Source organism: Neopsephotus bourkii, unplaced genomic scaffold (assembly GCF_033783945.1).
Source record: "Neopsephotus bourkii isolate Nb327-2 ecotype Australia unplaced genomic scaffold, CSIRO-AGI_Nbou_v1 NB_1002, whole genome shotgun sequence".
Classification (NCBI taxonomy): Eukaryota; Metazoa; Chordata; class Aves; order Psittaciformes; family Psittacidae; genus Neopsephotus; species Neopsephotus bourkii.
Window position 1 is genome coordinate 40,124 of NW_026901493.1, and position 22,625 is coordinate 62,748.

The 22,625-nt window shown below is 39.2% G+C and overlaps 1 protein-coding gene across 2 annotated transcripts in view; it reads right to left on the reverse strand.

The window, feature by feature from the left end:
* The window catches only part of ADAMTSL1 (ADAMTS like 1), a 183,501-nt gene that overhangs the window by 21,633 nt on the left and 139,243 nt on the right, over positions 1–22,625 (reverse strand). For both annotated transcript variants that reach the window (XM_061359996.1, XM_061359995.1), the window contains 5 exons: positions 20,663–21,800; positions 14,894–15,021; positions 11,786–11,914; positions 4,434–4,613; positions 2,486–2,620 (listed from right to left, as the gene is read on the reverse strand). In XM_061359996.1, the coding sequence (XP_061215980.1) occupies positions 2,486–2,620; positions 4,434–4,613; positions 11,786–11,914; positions 14,894–15,021; positions 20,663–21,800 (1,710 nt within the window). The remainder of the gene's footprint in view (positions 1–2,485; positions 2,621–4,433; positions 4,614–11,785; positions 11,915–14,893; positions 15,022–20,662; positions 21,801–22,625) is intronic.

Sequence of the window (22,625 nt, forward strand, 5' to 3'; positions counted from 1 at the left end):
GCCCTGACCTTTACTTTATGTAAAACCCTGAAATTTGTATAGAAGAAACACACAGGACCTGCCTCCAGAGAGCAAGCTGATTGTTTCAAATGGTTGAAAAGATAGTGAAAGTATTGCATGATTCCACTTCGTAGAAGAATGTTCGTGTGATGTATGATAATCTGGAGGCATCAGTTCTCTCCTTTTAACTCAGCTTGTTAATTGCTGTTATATTTTATACAGTTGTTAATTTCCAAACAAGTTTTCATTTGCAAATTTAATTTTCTGTTGCTCCTCTATTTTCCCCTTCTCTGCCCCATCCAAAGGCACCAATCCAGTATTTAATGCAGTTTTAATTCCCATTTTTCTTAAAACATGGTGAACCCATACTTGAATTTGCTTCTAACATAATATTTTCAAATTAGCTTTTAGCTCCTTTAAAATACAAGGTTTCCCCAAAGTTTAGCTATCACTCCTTTTCTCCACACTTCACTCCGTTCCTTTGCACATGTTCTGTCTTCCTTCTCTACTCAACAAATCCTCATATCCTTAGCTTTCTAAATATCAAGTCTAATTCAATGCCTTCTGAGTCCCACGATACTGGTACCTGTCAGGAGTAGCACAGACAAGGAACCCTTCAAACAGAAATTTTTCAGTTTTTGTATGGGGCATGCAGGGCATGTACAGCAAACATCCCAATGTAATCAGATGAAAGTCTTAACAGGATTAAAGTCAACTGGCTGGGTGGCAGAATAGAAAGAATTAGTGGACAGTTTGAAGGCGATGTTGTGGTTAGGGGACACAGACATGGGTCACACGTTAAAAAATTCATAAGTTGTTTCAAACTGGTGTTTGCAGCTGGTGCTTAGAAATACATGAAGATATTATTTCCAGTATAGCAATATTTCAAGCAAAGGTATCAAGTAAAGGTGATTATGAAGGTATCAGAGTAGTCCAAGATAACCTTAGGCACTCTCTTACTGCACTGTGGGGAAACTAAATTTGAGAGTAAATATAGAGTCTTTGATTGTAATCCATACTCATATTAGTATACAGAGTAAACTACATTAAAAAGAAAATATCTGAGAGATGAGTCCTTTCTTTCATTAACATACATGGAAGCTGAATGGTTTGCGTATTTGTTTTGGTGATACAACATGATGCAGCACATTAGACTATAGCTTTCTAATTGATTAGATAGTTCCACTCCATGCTGATTTTTCATTAGAAAGAAACCTCTCAGGAGGCTTCTGTAGGCCCCAAATGCAGGTCAGTAAAATGCCAGTCAAGTGGAACAAATTGCCTCAAGAATGAGACTGGTTTGCTATTTTCCTATTACAATTACAATTACAAGTTTTCTTGTCCCTGAAGTGGAATGGCAGGGTGCAGGGTGATGGCCAAATGAAATTAATTTTAAGGTGATTATACACAGGCAGTGCAGAATACCCTTTGTGGTTCAATTACTGCTTTCAAACTAGAAAAATATCCCTACAACTACAAAAGCCCTCTTTTGGAAACCCGAGGGGAAATGGATGTAACAGGAGTGTGACACAGTCTTGCAACAGTAAGTACAATAAAACCATACTCAAAATGATTTATTTGATACTAATAAATACCTTCATACATTTTCCCTACTAAGGACTATTTCACTGCAGTTTTTGTGCAAGCAGAAATATAATCCAGAGCTGCACACTAAAACCCATTGCAAATATATGCATATGTCAGCACTGGGGAAAAGTAAAACATACAAATCTAAAAACATAAAGTCTGCACTGTGAAAATAAAATCTTAAAATTGTTACTAAATGTAAGCAAGGAATATTTTGGAAGTTATAGAGACTAGAGCTAAAAAAACTCAGGCCACCTACAGACCCTTTGCTAAAAGTTTCAGATCCTTGCCTCTAAAAAGTGTCATGAAACTGCATTACTCCATAAGATTTCACTGCATGCAGTAACAAGGCCATTAGAAAAGCTGTTTGCCTACTTCAGCCTGACAGTTAATAGAGGCTCAAGATCAGCATGATAAAAAAATTTAGAAAAGGCTGAAATTTCCTTGCAAACTAATCATGCCCACAGATCTGAAAGGACTTTACAGCACGTAACAGAACTTGCAGGGTAAAGAGGAGAAACCTCTATCAGAGGCAGAAAAGGATGAAAAGCATTTCACCGGGAATTATTTCTTTATGTGTCTTTGTGCAGACATTGATTTTGTCATGTAGCAAAGTGTAACCGTGTGGCACAATGGAGCCCTTATTCTGCAGGCTGCTTTGGGTATTACACTAATAAGAGGGCCTCCTTTTTTAAATGAGCTTCTGAGTTCTGAGAACAATCTGACAGTGATTCTGACTGACAGTGCTCTGTTGGTTTGATGTCTTTTGTCCGAGTGCTCCATGGCTGGGTAACCAGATGGTTAACTGTAACGTGTAACCAGATGCATAACTATAATCTAAACTCTAAACAGTTTTTAATTAAAAAAAAAAAAGAAAAAAGTAGAGCTCGTGACTTACCTATGAGAGCAGAGCTCCCTGGACTGATGGTTATGTTTGTTCCTGAAGGAGAGGTCAGCACTGAACGAGTGCTGGTCCCAGCACTGGAAAGCACTGATGTTAAGTCTTTTAGGTAAGGAAGAGGTCGTGGAGGCTCTGGTAACAGATTGGGAAACTGAAGTGATGAGCAACACAATAGCAGAAAACATCTCAGGGACATCAACAAAACCACCACCAACTATTGCTTCATTATTTACCATGCTGCAATATTACCATTTCAGAGGGTCAGTCTGAGCAACTTTGGGCAACTACTGGAGGTGTACTTTGCCTCATGTTAGGTAAGGCACTAGAGAAATCATTAAAATAACATCTGGATCAGCATGACCACAAAATAAATTCTCTGAAGGCTATCATGACATTCTGGTTGACCTTTGCATATGATGAAGGTACATGGTATCAAGAGATAAAGAAGCTTGGATGAAAGAGCGAATTTGTAGAGCATAGAAGCCAAATCAAATGTCCATGAGAGTTAGTGGGAAACTTTTAAATGTCTGCTACAACCTGGATAAAGCCCTTATTAAGTATGGTTATAACTCTGCCAAATACCTAGGTAAAGCTCCAAAGGACTTAAGAGCTCAGAGCTCAAGAGGATCAATCTATGCTGAGAGCTGCAGGATTTAGTTCTTTATTATCCACCATGATGTTTTAAAAATCACATCGTTTTTATAATTCCCAATTCTGTTTGTCATGGAAATTATGGGATATTTTATTTAAGTGAATGGTGGCTTCATCCCCTTTCAATTAAATCATGGCAGACACTAAGCAAGTTTATTATTGCTGATCACACTCACCACCAGAAGTATGAGTCATGGATGCCTGAACTGTTTCTTTCCATCAAGAAACTAAAGATGTCATTTGCCTACAAACACAAGCAGCTTGCACAACTCAAAGTAACTTTCCATCTTTAAAAACTAACCCATTTATAAGATCAGAGAAGAATTTAAAGATCTTGTGGGAGTGCTTATTTATAGTTGGAAACCCAGATGATAATGATTTTCCCCAGATTTTTTTTTTTAACTGAATTTCTAGAGCCAGTCTGAATTCACAGGGAAATCATGTGAACATCCATAAATGGATTTTAGTGTTGTCTGTGAAACTGAGAAATCTCACTTTAAAACTTCCTCTGGAAGCTGCATCATCCATAGAACTTGTGCTCACTGTAGTCATGAAAGATGAGAGCTGTTAACAGATGCTTTAATGGTGTTACACCAATAACAGGGACCAGGTTTCAAAATTTGATACTTCACTATCAAATGTACGGAAGCACTTAAATAGTCTGGTTGGATCATTCATCTGCCAGGCATGGAGAAATGATAGGTGAGTTACTAGGAATGGAAACCCTTTTCCCACACATCCACCGGTACTTCACAGCTGACTGACATTGTCCTTTCAAATCACCAAGCTATGCTTTCTGTCTGTTGTTTACAAACCCAAGAAAAGTAAACTTCACTATTCACTGGACCTAGGAAGTACTTTTTAAAAGCACACTTGGCTTATGCACCTTATAGGTGTGAAACGTCAGTATCACACAGGCATGTACAGAAAGGCTGCTCAGTGGAGGCATAGAACTTCACAGTGAAGAAAGTGGCATCATTCTTATTACAAGAAAGCCGCTTTAGAAAATGGTTAATAAATGCTTAAGTAGTAAGTCTATAAGAATGAAATTGACTATTTCAGGACTGGGAGGTGCAGTCCCTGTGGTTAGACACTTTCTCCTTATCTAACTTCCTTTTGCCATCACCTTGTTTCAAGTGATGCTGCCCAGAGAACAAATGCAGACTGACCACTTACTTAGGACAGGGCTGCCTCTATGCTGTCCCTTCTTCCACATCCTCTGGTTAGTTCTGCAGGCTAGATGTGCCAGCAGGCATCTTACTATTGCTGCAAGTGCAAGATACCCTGGACTTACCAAGAACCAACAGCTGGGAGCTTTCAGTTACCTCCCCACGAAGATTGGCTGCCTTGCAGGAGTACAACCCCTGATCTGACAGAGAAACATTTGGAATTAGCAGCAGCCCATCATGCAAATGATGAGCAAAGGACAGCTTGACCTTGTTCTTAAACCAAGTAACTTCTGCTTCAGGAACACCTGGAAAAACATTGACAAAACATAACACAAGTAAGATACTATTGCTGCCACAGACAAAATTGTTAAAAGAGGACAAATAAAATGAGATTTTAACATGACTTCCAAGGAAGTGATGTTCATTTTTTTTGCAGTTCAGAAGTGTTTAGTCAGCTGTTTCACATTGCCTGTCTTTATCTTTCTTAGACCCCTCTGAGACAGAGAAGAAAAGTTAAGACTAAATTGAAGTTTTCCCTTTTAGTGTCCCAGAATTGTACAAGTGAAGTCTGAACTCATCACTCTTAAAAACAACCCTCTATTGAATCAAAACAAGCTCAATCTATCCCAGTATCCTGTCTTTGGAAGAAGCCATAAGATGGTGCCTCTCCCAGCCCCACATTAATTTCAGGATCAGGAACTTTCTGAGCCAGAAATAGTTTCCGTGCAGCTAGCAGCCCTCCATATGCTTCCTTTAATTAATTCATCCATTTTCCAGTTATGTAAACAATTAGAATTTATGTCTTCAGAAAAGCAGTTTCACTGGTCTCACCAGGAGACTTCAGAAAAATTGTTACAGATTCATAATTCACTATAAGAAGAATTGCCTCCTTTTGTGTGCTTGGAAATAAGATTTAGATACCTCTTTTGAGTAATCTGTTGTAGGAATAGGCTCTGATGTGTAGCTAACAAGACCCCTGGTCTTACAGTAGGTAGCATTTTCTTCACATAGGGATTTCTAGCTTGATATAAACATATCCTAGATCAGGTAATTTAGTGTCACTAGCTACTAGAAAATTGGCTTATGTGAAAATGGTATTGAAAGTCTCAACAGATGGGACAGACGTATGGACCTGTGCCTGGGAGGGTACTGTGTGGGCCCATGGCTGTAAGGAGTACAATGTTACTAATCCTGGTAACTGCTGGAGTGCATGATCTCCCATTTGTGGTACCCTCTGTATGTGGATGCAATTAATCTCTTTCACACAAACACGCAGCTACCTTGTGTCTGCTGTACATATGCATGCATACAGGAAGTTATTCTTCAGTATCTGGTACCTACCTCAACCCTTCCGTGCCTTATGTCACAGCAACATGTTCCTCTGCCCATTTCCAGCACCCTTCTGGTTGAGCTTCCATGTAAAAAACCCTAAACCTATCCTGTCAGTTGTGTGGCCCTTGCATCAGAAATACCTCAGTTGGCTGTGCTCACTGAATACGACTACCCATTTTTCTGTATTAATAGTGACTGCCTGATTGCAGGTGTCTCACTAAGAATGTGCAGATGGAAGTGGGAAAAAGAGATTTTCTGTATTCTCCTACATCAAAGCATTGTGGCCTTTTTTCCTCCTCTCCCAGAGTAACCTAGTGACTTTGCCAAGACATCTGGAATAAGTACGCCTGAGCTTGGCAGTGAGGAAGGAGAACTGAAGCCCTGTAAGGGCAGAGGGTCTTGTATATATTCAGAACGTATCAGGAAGCAGCCTGTAAAAGACTGGAGGGTTTTCTGTCTTTTGTTCAAGGGCTAACAGCACATGCTAATCTGGATTTCCATGGCATACCCAGGGAACTAATCATTCTTGTCTATGACACTGCTTTCCAAAGGCTTACTCGCTTTTGTGCTGCTACAACTCATTCTAAAAAGGATGAGCTATTGGCCTGTTTCTGACCACCTGCTGGGACAGGACCACTACACAGCTCCCCACGTAGGTGCTACCCTTTGACCTATGTGGTGTGGGTGGGCTGAGCATCACTTTAAACCTCACTCAAATTTCTTCCAGAGCATCCACACAGAGTCCTTAGGGTAGTTTAGAAAACCACTGGGTAGCAAACAACCCCAACCCTTGGGTTTATTCAAGCCTGAATGTTTAGTGAATTTCCATTGTGGGGAAGCCATTTTGAGAGGTAAGCTCTCTAGAACAAAGGAGAGAAAATAGACTCTGTACCAGTTCTGCAGTCCCTCAGATGGAAAAACACCCACATCCCAGCGCTAGCCCTCCCAGTGCCTGCCTAGAGAAGGGGTAATACTCTCTCTCTTGCAGCCTAAGCTACTTAGGACACACAGATTTTCACATTATGTCTATTGTGAACTTAGGCATGGAAATATAAAGAAATACATCTCAGAAATAATCACAAGTTTATAAAATTATAAAGCTTTCTTTAATTCCAGCCAGGACTTATCTTCTTTTTTGGTTCTGAAGGCTAAAATTGGGTAGAATTCTCAAGTTCTTCTTGAAAATAATGGAAGAGAAGTGCAAATAGTGGGAGAAAAGGAAGGGATGGGGAGTGCTGAGAAGGGTAAAGGAGAAGGGAAATCTACAATGAGGATTTCATATGATCACAGCCCTCAATAGCAGCGACTCAAAACAAACACATGAATAAATACAGAGAGACAGAAAAAAAAAATTGCTTCTTAAAAACAGCTGCTCAGATAGTCTTAGTCCAGAAAGACAGGTTCCTCTTATATACACTTCACTAGCAGAAGTAGCAACAAGAGGTTAAAGGTAAAACTTCTTACTCTTTGAGGTATTACTGCTGAGTCTAGGAAAGCTGCACTGTACCTACAAAATGTCCAGGAGCTCTACAAATACCTTTTTCTGACTGCTACTCTAAAAAGTATGTTGTTCATTTGTCTTTAATGTGAAGCTTTCACACTAACAGGAAATTGTTTGAAACGAACCTGTACAGCTGTTCCTAGAGCTTGGTTTATGGAAGATGGGCAATATATGTCAGTAAGCAGCAACTCCATTCTCTTTTTTGCTTCCACCTTTAGTGACACAAATAAACCGCAAGACAGGAACAGGAGGCAGCCAGCAGAGGGATGAGCAAACCCATCATTGCGCAGCATTACCACAAGGGGTAGCAAGAGCATTTCAATCAGTCGGGTAACGGTGAACGGCAGCGGACAGACGGCTGTGTGTGTTGCCTTACAGAAACAATCAGACTGAAACTCTGACAGTTACCATCTGGAAAGAAAATGCACCTTGCTAGGCAGCCAAGACTTTAAGTAGTAAACAGTTACTAAAGCCTATTCTTCAGCTTTCTCCTCCATCACTGCGTGTATCCAGCACAAAAAGGCTACCTGGGATATGTAGCAAGCAGAACTGTATATCCCAATTAAGATAATTTTGCTAAACTAGGAGCTTTCAGGAAAAGGAAGCATAACAACACAAGTACCTAGCAGTGCTGACTTGTTTTCAGTGACACAATATTCTTGAAACAGTGACTTGCATGCCACAATCTGGTCTAGCTGATGAACAAATATGGGTCATAAAGCAAGGTAACAACTAGAAAAATATATCATCCAGCATACAGATTGAATACAAAGGAAAGGAATGTTTAGGAGAGTTGAAAAAACTTCAAGCTGAAATATCAGAGAGAGAAGCATATACAGGGTAGGGTGGTAATACCTTTTTAGTCATTCTTCCAAATGTATTCTGACTCAACAGTGACTTAATATATGACACTATATAATGTAGTCTCAACATATAGTGTCAACAATATATAACAGTGACTATATATATGACACTTTGCATACAGGTGCTTCTGTTAGAATGATACCACTGAGAAATGTCTTCAGAACTAGATTTTAAAAACTGGTTCACCCTTTCACGTCCAGCTGTATTTTCAACAACAGCTTTGGCCAGATTGATTAAGGTTTCTGGTATCTGAATGACGACCTGCACAATTCAAGTGGTAAAGTTAACAGAAAGCTTCCTAGTGATACTGATGTGATCCAAATTGCTCCCATCTCCCATTTGGAAGTGAAGCTGCACACAGCAATTAAATTGCTCACTCTAGAAATGATGCTGGCTTTCTGAAGCTTGGAGAAAAAAATCCAGGTGGCAGTCACAAGCACCTGTAAGACTCCTGAGTGATTTTTGCTTGGGAGTTCCTCTAGAATTAGTTTTGGAGAAGTCTGGATTGACCACAATCACTTAACCATGTTCAAAAAATATTCTTTCACTTATATAGACAAAATGGCAACGCTATGTCAAAGTGAGGTAAGACTGATTTTCAAGCTTGAAGAAAACCACAGCAACATCTTTGTGGTATAACCAAAGTAGAGTTTCATCCTTGACATTATTTAGATTGGGGCCAATTGAACTCTAATACATTCAGAATGATTTTATTTTTACTGGTCCTACAGCGAACATATACAGAATTCAGCTCAGTACACAGATTTTGACAGTGCTTATGGCTTTCTTAAGAAGTTAAAAAGCAATATATAATTACTCCCTAGGCGCTGGTAATGTTCTCTTTCATTATCTCTTGTTTTTAAGAAACCTTCCCCAGGCTTATCAACACCTGTCAGAAGCAAGTGTATATTTCTGTCCCTTGACAGAAAAAGCAGCTTTAGAAAATGTTATAACTGATCCTTATGCTACTTATTTCTCTTATAAAAAATTATTCTGCTGTCCTGATGACTTTCAGTAATATGTGTCCTTATATGAGCCAAGACATCAAGATCCAGTACATGCATCATGTACTACAGACAATACGGCACAGTGACAACAACACAGCTTATTATGAGATTAACAGGCACTAAATTCTGATCTGGAACAACTCTCGGTTGCTGTGCTGTCTCAGGGCATCCTGAAATGACTAGAGGGAAAGTACTAGGAATAAAAAGACTACAGCTTTACAAAGTTGTTTGAAGAGTTTTTTCATCTAGATAGTCTCCACATTACTGGATATGTTAGTTAGCTTTTGAATTGTGTTAAATTCATTCTCACAATCCAATTTCTTTTGTGAAGATATATATGCAAGAACATATTGCCAGATATGTTATTGCATTAACTATTGCATTTTAACTTACAGTAGTTTGATGGCTATTTCACTGTTGATGCCTTCTGGGGAACTCTGGCAAACCACATAGCTGTAAAATTCATCTACTCTGAAGAAGTCAGTAGGATATGACACATTTGCTGACTAAAGCAGCAGTGCATGCTACTTTTCTCCTTAGAGTTGATAATTCTAAGTAGAACGGTAAAAACACATTAAAAAATTGAATAATCAAAACCCAGCTGCTAAAACAAAAAGTGCTTAAAACGGAAGGAAAATGACATTTATTTTCATATTCTTCAACAGATTCTATTAATGGTATATTTTCCAGGCATAGGAGAGACAGTTGATCAAAATCACCCTGTTCCTGGATCTGTTCCCAAATGCAGTTTTTCTTTGTTTGTTGGTTTGTTTTTAATTACTGCTGTTGAATTACTAGCAGTATTTGTGTGAAAGTAGGATTCTAGTGCCTATAAAATATTTTGGCCCTCATTATCCTCTCTATTACTGCTCGTGTAACATCACAGCTTGTGATTCATAAATTAATAAAAATTTCAATAGTAAACTCTGGTGTCAGATACAGTTGACATTTTCTTCAGAGGCAGAAGATAAACACCCATGAAGACTATTATGATTTAGGCAAACTTCTCCTGAATCACCAAAGAATCCAATATACATAATGCTCCTAGATATCAAAAAGCCTTCTTCTGGGGGTGAAGAGAGTGATTCTGCTGTGACAGTACTAAAATTTTCCATTGTAGATGCACATTGTCATAGTAGGTTGGCTTCATAAAATTGCTAGAGATTATTTTCCTCTCAGAAAAAGCACTGAATCTGTGCCCCTGACCATACTGTGGTCCCCTACTGTAGTCTTCTGATTCCATAAGAACTACGGCAGCTTTGCTCAGCCATATCCTGTTCTTTTCATTATGCCTTTATATTGACAGGAAATAGCTGTACTTCTTAAATCAGCAATCACAGTCTACGTCTGTGGGGCCTCCCCATCTGCAGCTGAGAGAACCCAAAGACAGAAATCCAAAATAATTTATGTCTTTATAATACTTAGTCTCTTTCAACACTGCCAGTGCACCTGGCCATTTAGGGGCCTGGGGAAAAACAGAACAGCTTTCACCTCCTTCTTCCTTGGAAGACACTGGACATCAGTCTGATTGCAAGAAAGCGTTTAGTGTCTGTGTTGAGAGGGCAACAGGATTACTGAACTCACTCCCTAGTGAATTACTAGGAAAAATAATACTGTATATTTCTTTCATTAATCCCACTGAGCCTAATTAGTAAATTGGGATCCCAGCCTAGTGTTTGCACAGCTATTGTGCATGCTTTGTTAAAAAACAGATGAACAAATAAAGAAACTTGAGCCAAATACTTTTTTCACTCAAGTATTTGCATAGGGGTGGGGTTGGCAGCACTTGAAGCAGAAAACTGACAACCACTAAGTGATTACAGTGATCAGGAAGTGTAAAAGAGAAGGACATCTGTATATTTGCAGAGCAGATGCTTATCCAGTCATCTGAAGTAGCTGCTAAGGACAAGAAGCTAAAGCAAGGGTCTAAGGGACTTGATATCAATCTAGTAGTCAACTCCATACATATCTCCAGTGCAGATATTCGTGTAACACTCAGCATGGCTTAGTCTGTGTTTTATAAGCTGATTCCTCCCCTTTCTGTTCCTGCTCATACTATGTACAAAAGTATAATGAATTGAAGATCTGACCCTGGGTTTTTAGAGATTTCCCATCTCTCTCTTTTCCCTCACCCTCCTCTCCATACAAAGACTGTTGCCACCAACAGCCATAGGACTGCAACACACAGATTGGTCACCATTGGAAAGAGGCAAACTACTGTTATGAGATTGAGGAACATTCAGTCTCTGTCTGGAAAACAGTTTCAGGGAGAACCCTGTTCCAGCAGAATTCTCCTAATTCCTGCACTCCCAAGGTGAAAAAAGAAAAATCAGAAGACAAGTGTATTAACATGTCCTAATTTTTAAAAAATCAGAGTTTGTCAGGAAAAGAAGGAACTAACCTGAGTGGACTTTGAGAACTCAATCAACATTGAAATGAGTCAGGTCCATGCTTATATATTCTCACCAAACATCCCCAACAGGTAGGAATGTGTATCAGATTCGTTGTATTCACATCGTAGCGTGTATCTCTAACAAATGTCTGTTATATTGTCTCAGACCAATTTTCTTAAGCCACTACACTTTTCCTGTTGGTATTGATAAAACGAAGACTATTTCTCTGCTAAGAATTAATGCAAGCAATGAAGTTTGCCCAAGTCCTAAGAAAAACTTTCAGTTTCACTCAGCTGCCTCTGGAGACACCAATTCAGCAAAGAACACCACAGAACTTTATAGCCGAAGGCAGCTTCATGGGAGATCAAAAGAATTCTCACCTGCAACCTGGCAGCTAATGGTAACGTTTGCTCTCTGGATTGTTTTCACTGTGCTTCCAATATCAACAGTAACAGCAGGTGATTCAGTGTTGATCACAGTAGCTCTTGCTGCCTTTATCAATGGCTTTCCTGCATAAAAGAAGAATCACAGTTATCAGATCAAGCACAGTGGACTTTCATGGGACAGATGGTCTGGTACACTCTGTGTGAAAGCACCTACATGGTACAGGTGGATAATGGAAAATGTTGGTGTATGAGGACACCTTCGCTTTATAATACAGTGTCACCGAAGTCCACGGAAAAAGGCAGAATAACATTAAAGCCTCATGGAGGCACACGAGAACCAGCTGAATCAATAAACACTGGTATAACTGGAACTGCAGAAAGATGTTTGCCTGGTACTGAAACCAAAATACCACCCTTTGCCAAAGGCCAACCACAAGAAAAAGAAGCAGGAGTGATGGCTACAGGCACATTAATAGTGCAGGAGGTTTAGAGCAACATGCAAGCTGTTTCTACACATCCATCATGTTTTCCTTAACCTACAGGAGAAACACTTGGATTGGGAAGACCAGACAATAACCATAAAGTTTTCTTAGAATGGCTAGTGTAAGAAGACTTGCAAACTCATCTTTCTCCAAAAATCTATAAACACGTTCCCCCCACCCCCTTAAATAAATGGTCAGACACAAACAGGTCCAGATATCATTGTTTGCCTGTAGAAGCGCAGTTTTAGGCTAATGTCTGCCACTGGCTTTTTTAGTGTGTTGAGCTGGAGGCAATCAAGGAAGAAAAGATGAAGGAAATAAAAATCATTTGGTTTCACTGAGCTCACGGAGAGTCCTGAAAATTTAATTCAGCCCTAACTATAAATTATTCCATATAGATATATTTCCAGGGCTTTGAAAAGATGCCTTTCATCTGGAATTACTGTCATATCGATTCAGGCTTTTCTGCTATTTTCCTTTGATGCTTTTAATGCCTATGAATAGCAAAGTGAAATATTACATTTTACTGTTGAAATATCTCCAAAATTTTTGATGCTTTGCATGAAGACTTAGAGACGAAAGTAAAATTCTTCAGGTATTCATCAGCCTTTTTATTTTCCTGATTGTTTTTCACAATCACATAAAAAGATTAAAAATCTTTTAGCTGTTCAGCCCACAAATGAGAAGCAAACCATTGAGAAAAGTGGATGCATTTTCCACTTTTTTTCCATGCATGTGTTAAACTAATCAGAAAATTCTTCAATGAAATAAGCTTTCATCTCCACTCCTGATACCTCTAAAGATGGTTTCAGCTTTCCAGGTTTTTTTTTTTTTAGAAAGTACTTCCATTATGCCAAAAAGGTTGTTGCTTTGTTCCAAAAACTGCTCAGTATCTCATTTTGGGATACTCATACTTATGGCCCCATGTTATACGATGTTCAGCTCTTTGCCTCAGATATGAGATAGAAATGAGTACCAGTTCCTAAGCAGAGTTCAGTTTCAGTATGGGATGCATGAATGTAATTCAACTAAAAAGTTTAAGGTAAACCTTGATAATTAACTTTAACAAAAAAGTCTTTCTTTAGGCTTTTTTATGTATGTGTGCCACACATATACCTAATGCCAGTTTATTTTTCTATAGTTTCACAGAAAATTGTCTCCACAAATTATTTTGTACAAAGACTATGGCTTTTAAACTTACTGAAGCAATATAGACAGATTAGCAGTTTTCACTCATGTTCAGCTTCATGCTGGTGCAATAGAATAGGTTTACCATGGAGTTGCTCCTTATAAAACACTATATTGTCTTAAGCAGCAGCACCTCTCCTTCACTGTCTGGGATTCAGCAAAGATATTCCTGAACTGCAGTAGTGTAAGTGGGATTGGACTCTTTGGTTCTGCCTGCATGTAATATGCAGCTGTGATGCAGAACTTCGTTTTCCACTCCGACGAATTCAGCGGTTCTCCTTCTAAGTGACAGAAAAAGTCCCTTTCCAGCTGGTTTACTAATCATCAGGGCTTCATTGCGGGCCATTGCTGCATTCCTAGATTTTATTTATCCTGTTACCTGAAATTTTCTCTGCATTTCGTGTAAAAATGTCAAGCTCATCAACATCTATTCATTCCTCTAACCATACATGTATACACTGGCAGCTGTTGGTCACTGCCTGCACATTGGAGGCTTCCAAATGTTTCCATATTCTGGATCAGTGAAATGAAGAGGGCTGAAAAATCCATAAGCTTTCTAGCATTCGTAATGTGTTTCTTTTTGTTTTTGTGATAAACAGGATCCTCCTCAAAGCCCTCTTTGCTTTGTCACCACCCTTATCTGCGTCTTCTGTTTCTTTGTCTTACTCAACATCTCATTCACACTTGCTGCTCTTTCCTTCTGCTAGTCCTGATGTGGTTGTGAGCCTGCTGATACTGCCTACCAACGAACCTTGAAGTTGGATTCATGCACTACCTACCATTTCCCTTGGCTTTTATTTGGGTGAGTTTTCTCTAGTACTGAAATCTAAACTAACAAAAGATATTTAGTCTGCTTTAGAACTCAACTGTTACTAGAGAAATATAAATGCAGAAGTTAATTTTTTGTGAACCTCTATTTCCCAGCAACTGAAACAGTGTCAGCCATGCTTGTGCCACAATGGATTGAATATGATACAGGGCTTGATCTTGCAAGGGGCTAGCTTTTCAGCTCTGCTATTTTTTAAGATTGCCCGATGTACATATGAGCAAGTCCTTCAATCAGTCAGTTGGACTTGAAGAGATCAACAATAGGTTTAAAATGAAGCATACGAATTATGTGGCTTGCACTGCACTGCTCATATAGGCTGTGAATAACCAGCATAAACACTGTCTTGAGAGCATGTCAGATGCAGAAAGTGAGAAAAAGCATTCATCTCTTGCAGAAATGCACAAATCTCAGGAACCGTCTGAGAAAGCTGGGTTTTATAGTTCAGGGTTTTCCGGAGTTCACACCCTGTGTTTTCACCAACGTACGTCTGTGGACGCACCTTGCCCACCCAGCATCAACCGCAATCTCTCCCCCCCGCAGTTTCTGCCCAGGATCACGCAAGTGGCAGGGACAGTACAGCAATCACAGAGAGCAAACTCTTACCTGCTAGAGTAATAGCAATAGAGACGGAGTCAGATCCCAGGGCATTAGATGCATTGCAAGCGTAGAAACCCACATCAGCTTCCACAGGTGCTAGAATCTGCAAGGAGTCATCAGGCTGAAGTAGCATCCTGGAGTAAAGCAGAAAGATGTAATGGTCTCTTAGTTTGTGTAAGCATGAATATATTTTTGTTTGTTTGTTTGTTTTGTTTTGTTTTGTTCAGGCCTTTGGGCTATATTTAAAAATCTTTGAAGAAATTTAGTTTTACATGGAGACTGTGAGCTGTGATTAGTTAAATTCAATTTTAGTCTTGTTCCCAACATGTGTGTATTAGAGAAAGGTTGCTGAGTACATGGGATATCTGCCCATGGGTTGTGAAATCTCCTCCTCTGCTGTGTCACTACCTGTATTATGTCAAATGGGCTGCCTAGCCTTCCTGTCTCCCAGTTCTGTAATTTACAAGTAGCAACAGTCAAAAAAAAAGCTGAACTATTGCAAGGGAAATATCACAAAACCTGTAGAAGCTAGGTAGAAAGAAGTGAAGTGAACTACAGGCTCAGTGTCAAAGCCTGAAATAGGCTCCAAATTCTTCGATTGCTTCGCAGTTTGCACAAATTCAGCAGCCTCACTGCTCCCCTAATAGTCAGTGGAGACAGACAGGAATACTCAGCTCCTCTTTGGGTTCAACCGTTTCTTTCCTTGGCCAGTGAGAGAAGCCTACTCAGTGTAGTACTCATGGTTAAATGGGATGAATATGGCCTTAGAGGTCTAATGAACTGCTTCTTTTCACAGTCTAGTTCTGCAGTGGTATAACTCCATCAGGTCCTGATGTATACCTGTTTAAGCAAGAGTTTGTTCTATGGGCTCTTGTGAATGCTTATGTACCCTTACTTCCAGTATAGTGCATTTCATAATTATTCTTCCTTTCTCTTAATTTTTTAGCTGAAACTGTTGTAAGATTGAATGATAAACCAATTTCCTTATCAGCAACTTTCAGTAGTTGCTGCATGTAAACTCTTCTTTGAAGATGTGATTGATAGTGACAAAGGTGAAAGTGGGAGAGGGATACATCTGTAAAACACATGCAATAAAAGTCTGCTCAAAGATCCTGAAACTGATGAGTTTCTTTCCATTCCCAAGCTCTCCTACCCCCCAGTGAAAACTGCTGTGTCATGGCCCAGAAAGAAGCAGATACTTGATCTTGGATAGTGGTGTGGGTGGTAGATCTATAAAACAAACCAGGTTAGGGCCACCCATCATAATCTATTACAGGAAAAAACCCCAGAGTTAAAATTTTTTTTTGACCTTTTTTGAGTAATAATAAATATCAGTAAAGAGCTGCCTTTTGTCAAGCAAGTTTTGCAAGTGCCTAGAAAAATGCACATTTGCTAAATAAACATTAACCATTTTTAAAAATGCATTTTTGCTTGCACAGCAAAAAAACCCAACAGAACAATGATTGAAAGAATTCCCTCCCCACTTCTGCTTTCACGGATCTTTTCCTTCTTAACACTTACTCATAAACAAGGCATGCTTCTATTTAACCACAGTTAATAAAGCCAGCAACTAACAAATTCCTTTATTTACAAAACTAGTCTTAGTACGCCTTACTATCTCACATAAATCTTTTAGTTTAACACTGACTGATTCAGTCTCTACATGGAATTCATTAGAGCTTCAAAATTTGTCCCAAACTATACTAGCGTGTAACAGTTGAAAGCTGTGTATATTCTGCCTGCATGTGTGCAGATATAGTATGCAAGCTGATTAGTCAGTTCTACATCAAACTAATACCTACAACCCCCTTAATAAAAGATTTTATGAATTGCTTCTGTCACCTTTAGGTTGAGGAAAGACCTTGCTTCATATTGCACCTTGCAAAACACAAGGGACCATAACTACAACACAGCACCATCTTCCTAACTTTTCAACCCAAGTTTTAATGTCCTTCTCTAGAAACAAAGCCAGTGTCTTTTTCTACAATTCTTTTTGATATTTGTTTGTCACAATTTGGCATAGCCGCTTTTCTTGAAAGCAGAAATTTTATTATCTGTCTTTGTATAGAATGATTTTGGCCGGATCCCCTATTTGCTCATTGACTGCTGTTTTTGTTAGGTATTGAGTTGCTTGTCAGTGGTGAAAAAAATACCAGCTGTAGCAATTCTTTCTGTCAGCAGCGTGTCTTCATAATCTCATTTATGTACTTAAAATAATATAGCTTAATGTTTAATCAGCTTCATCTCAGTTGCTCCACACTGCATTGTTTCCAAGACAAAAATGTATTTTGCAGAACATACATCAGTGAGTAATTCAGATGGCACCCTGCAAACACTTAACTCTGTATCACCTACTGTTTTCATTCTGCTTCATGTCCACTTATAAAATACATATCTGTTTCAGAAAAGTTGAATTATCCAGTAAAAATAGGCTCATAGTTATGAAAATTATGGCATTCTTGGAAGGCTTACTAAATAATGCAAGATTTTTCACTTTTAAAATGGATTCCTAAAGAAGCTAATCTGGATTTTCTTTAAAATAAAACATTTTCCATCATTTCAGAAGTCTCCAGACTTTGGTATAGATACTAGGCTCTGAAGCCGCACTCAGAACCCATGCTGGTATTAATCTGACACTTTAACTTTAGGAGAGAGTATGGACACTCATGTTGAATATGCACGCAGGGTGAATATGAAGACTCAAGTCAAGGATTCTTTACTGGAACCGCACAGCTATGTTTAACTCCTGAAGGTTTTTGTGTCATACATTTTCATTCTATTGAGTAACAAACACTTTTTGGGGGGGCCTGTGTTATATCTTTTAATGACAATATCTAGACTAAAATTGAAGAAATTAAGTAAGTTTCACAAGTGGAGCTACATAGCGGGAATCATAAATACTTTCAGGTGAGAACAGCTCATGGAAGGAGGTGAGGGGAATAGAGCCATTTGTTTCCAAATCACATTTCGAGACAAAGTCCACAGCCACAAAACATAAACGTGGGTGCCCTTATCTCAATATTTGTTAATACACAATACAGGTAGCTATCACACAACCTAAATCCAGCAGCCTACGTTCCAAAAGTCACAGTACAAAGCAGATACATTGAGAATCTCATTGTACTGAGTAGGGCATAAGCTAAAGGACTTCAACAAAACTGACATTTCTCACCAAAAGTGTCCCTCTTTGACACAAGTCCAGAAAGGCCCATCTGTATTTTTTTAATTGCCATTAAGAGAGAGGTGGGCTGGAAAAACTGGTTTCTCTTCTCCATTCAGTGGCTGGCAAAGTATGAAGATGACAAGTTGCAAACCTGAAAGACTGCTCAAGCATACCAAACACCACAGTATCCAGATGGCCTTGTAGTATAGAGCAGTACACCGTGAGACTGCTTAAACTATGGCTTCCATCTACACAGCTGATTGGCAGCCAGCAAGAGCTTTCTGAGCCAAAACCAGAATACTGCTGTTAAGAACCCAGTAAAACATTTACAACCCAATTATATATGCACCATGATTTCTAAACATTAACTCCAATGTTACATGTGCTGAGTATCTCTGGAGCCCACAGTACTGCTCACTTCCTTCCCCACCCACAAACCTGGAGGAACCGTAAGTGATGAACACAGAAGGAAGTTCATAAAGTGGAAACTGCCTTAACCTTTAAAGAAAAGTTGTCAGTGAACAACACTACTGACTAGCAAACAAACTATAATTCCCTGAGTCTTTCTGATAGAAATTTTAAACCACATAGTTGCCTGAAAATTCAGAAATACAACATAGCATTTAATAATATTTCAGCCAAACTAAATGGAAACAAAATGACTGAAAGACATTGTAAAATAAAACAAAACAAAATAAATAAAATAAAATAAAATCTAAACTAACATTTCAGAAACTGTAAGACTTTTATTGTGAGCTAAATGAATTTGCCTGTTGCTACACCATGGCTGCTTATATGGTGTGCAAGTATAGTGTCCATCATTAACCACATGTGGACTTTATTTAACTTCTGTTCCCTTTCAAGCATACTATAGAAATCAAAGTCATTTCAAGTAGAGGGGAAAAAAAAAGTCCTTTAATGGCAAAATTCACTGGCAATGAGAGTATATATGTGAAACTTTTGGGAGGCCATGAAGATATTTTGACAGGAATACAGCCAAATAAAGGGATACTACAGGCCCAAGTCTTGATTAGGACTGCATGTGATACGTTCTTGCTTTAAGTGTGCCCCCCTGCAAAATTTACAATTTTTTGTGTGAAACCTAACATGCTTACTAGCCTTCAGACACAGAGAGACACAAGAACCAGGAAATTCAGTACATTCAAAAACCCCAATGATTTTGGAGAGATTCAGTTGCCAAGTGAGAAAGGAGCCAATAAACCAATTGTATAACTGAGCAGAACAAGTGATTGTATAAGTCAAGACTTTACTGGATGATCCACAGACACCACGCTGGAAGTTTTTCCCTTGACTCCATCTTTTCTCATTTCACAAGCTGACCTGATGAGTAAATTCACATATCTTAACTGAGGTCAGTATCTTGTGCAGAAACAGCTGAAAGCAGATCCCCAGACTATTTTGTTGTACCGTGTTTGTTAATAAAACTGCCTTGTAAGAGGCAGTTTACACTCTCAACCTATCCTGTCTCACAGAACAGCACCAAATTATAAAATCTCAAGTATACACATGAGAAAAATGTTATCAACACAGTTACGCATATAACTAGCATTGAAAATAATCTGTTTTTGTATGCTTTTGCACACAAATGAATGACATGGAATGACAGGCACCTAAAATCTACCTGAAGGAAAACCAGCATAATTTCTGTGGTGCGCTGATAAAAGCATTTTGTTACTCAAGTTTACAAGGTACACCTCAGGCAAGCACATGAATTTGAACAAACCAGGATGCACCAACTCATATCAGAACGCTAATGCTTGGAGATTGGTGTGTTGAGATGACAGCACAGCTGCAAATATCCGTTAAGTACGGTTCCACAATTTCCAGTCTTGATCAGAACATACATAGGGAATGGTGATTGAAGTGTCTCCCTGACATTTGTCTTGGGGCAGTTTTTAACATAGATACACACGTGGAAGGCAGAAGTCTCACTCCATCTTCTGCTACCACAGCCATGTCAGACAGACCCTGCTGAAACACGGTGAGAAATGCAATTCATACCCCTAATGAGGAGATACCCAGAGGATAATAGTAGTAAACAACAATTTTTATACGTCAAAATCAATCTCCAGAGCAGAAATCTGCACCTTCAGATGGGAAAACACACTAAGGGTCACAGCCTGCAGACATGGAGTTGACTGCATTGGGCATTTTCTACTTTAGTACTTTACAACTCTTCATTTTACTTACTGTAAGGGTGGTGAGGCACTGGAATGGGTTGCCCAGGGAAGTTGTGAATGCTCCATCCCTGGTGGTGTTTAAGTCTAGGTTGGACAGAGCCTTGGGTGAGATGGTTTAGTGTGAGGTGTCCCTGCTCATGGCAGGGGGCTTCGAACTAGGTGATCTTAAAGTCCTTTCAAACCCTAACTATTCTATGATTCTATAAGTAAAACTCTTGTTTACCAGACTGACCCAGTATCCAGAGCTTGCTGAAGAGTTACAGCACCCTGTTTACCACTTCATATGTGTTAACCCTTCTTTCATTATGAAACCAAACTGTAGCAAAATATGCTTTTGTGTGTGGGACTGACAGGAAAATTGAAGTGCCAAAACATCAGTTATTTTTGAAGAAGTTAAAGAATATGTTTTACCTATCATTGTATTTCACCTCCTCTCCGTTCTTAGCCCAGCTGATGGTGGGCTTTGGGTTTCCTACTGCTTCGCAATGAAGCAGCACGCTCAGTGTGCCACTGGCTAGGACCACTGTCTGTCCCAGGTGGGTAACAACTTCTGAAGCAGAAAGCTGTTGTGCTGCTGAAATCTTTCGTAGGATGGCAGGCTTTTGATGAGGTCTGTGCAAGCCATTTGCTGGGTCTACAGAGGTAGGAAGGAATGCTTCAGCAGATGATGTCCTCAGGGAGCTGGTAAATCCAGAAACATGTCTGTGCACAGGGTGCTCCATTGAGGTTGAATCTACTCCTTTCCTTGATGCTCTGATAACAGATTCCTGGTGCTCTAAGTGGCTCTTGAAAACCTCGTGAGCCAGCTGCACAACAAGCTGCTCAGTGTAGACATCTTTAAGCTCCTCAGGCTGTTGAGACAAATTACTTATGATATCATCCAAGCGTTTCTGTTCTGTGATCAGAGTAAATGGCAGGCTATACTCTTGGCTCTGATCCTCCTCTGAAGATGCGTTTCTCTCTGTGGACTCCTGGGATTCCCAGGGCTCCAGATTTTCCCCTGGCCAGCCCCTGTACTGCATCAGCCTTGAGACAATATAATCATACCACCTGCTGGGGTCCACAAGGTGCCCTTGCTTTTCAGCCTTGCTCCCATTGAAAAGAATCCCGTTGATATGTTTCTCCTCTGTTCTCAAGGCTTCATTTAAGCTGGGTTTTCTCATAGTCTCTTCTTCCCTAATACCAGCTGGTTGCCGAGCAATGATCTTGTTGCTTCCAATTAATTTAATTACAAAATGCTCCTGGACTGGCCCTGCTGTACAAGTGTATGTACCAGTGTCTGAAGGCTTCAAACGGTTGATTTTGATATACCCATATGGTGTAATGGTGATGTGAGCTGAGCTGATGAGCCTCTTGTCATCCTTATCCCAAGTGATCATTGATTTCCGGAACCTCCTTGTAGGGCATCGGAGGTTTACAGAAGTTTTGGGCAGCAGGTAAGCATACCCACCCACAACAAAGTGTAGTTTCTTCTGCTTCCTTGTCTGGATGTAAACTTTCTTTATGGCCATAATGTGGGGGCTTTGCTTATGAACTGGCCTGTTGTGCCCTGAAATATCATTAATTCTATTAGTATGTGATACCAGTAAACAAAACAAGCAGTCTACTTTGGTGCTGGCAGCATTCAACCTATTAGACAATAGTGGGAGAATGTGGCCACCAGCTGCTGAACATTAAGTTGGAGCAATCAAAATAACAGGAATAACAAGGTGCCTTTAGGAATGCAAAAGTAGCTCTGCCTAGGGTACATGCAGAAACCAGAGATCAAGAGAAAAAATATTTTGGGGAGGGAGAATACTTCAGTGGAAATGTAGTTCTTGTTATTAAAGAATTTAAATGAATACTCTTAATAAATGCATTGCAAAGACAAGTATGCTGTGATTTACTATCTGAACCCTCAAAGGCCACATGGTCTTGCAGCACACGGCAGTAAGGAGAGTGAAAGTGCTGCTTCCCCAAGGAATAATGTTGAACAGAACAAAATTGTCTGGATTAGGGTTAAAGACATGTTAAATAAAATAAATTAAATAATGTTAAGTATTAATTTAAATAATAAATATATAATATAGCAATATATTATATAAGTATATAAAATAATAAATTACTTTAAATAATATTAATATTAAAATTATTTAAATAATCGTTCAGTATGTCCTTCCAGTTTCCAGATCTGTATGACAGAGATCTTTGTTAGGAAGCACTAAATAAAGCAGCATAGGTATATTACTCGTAAATACCATGCAACATTTTTTCATATCTTTGCTTTTGAATGTCAGATCTTCCTTTCTCCTTAACATATCCAGCATTTAGCAGTTTCAGAGTTCATAGCCAGCTTTAGGCTGAGTCTAGGCTGACTTTCAAACTATTGCACGTC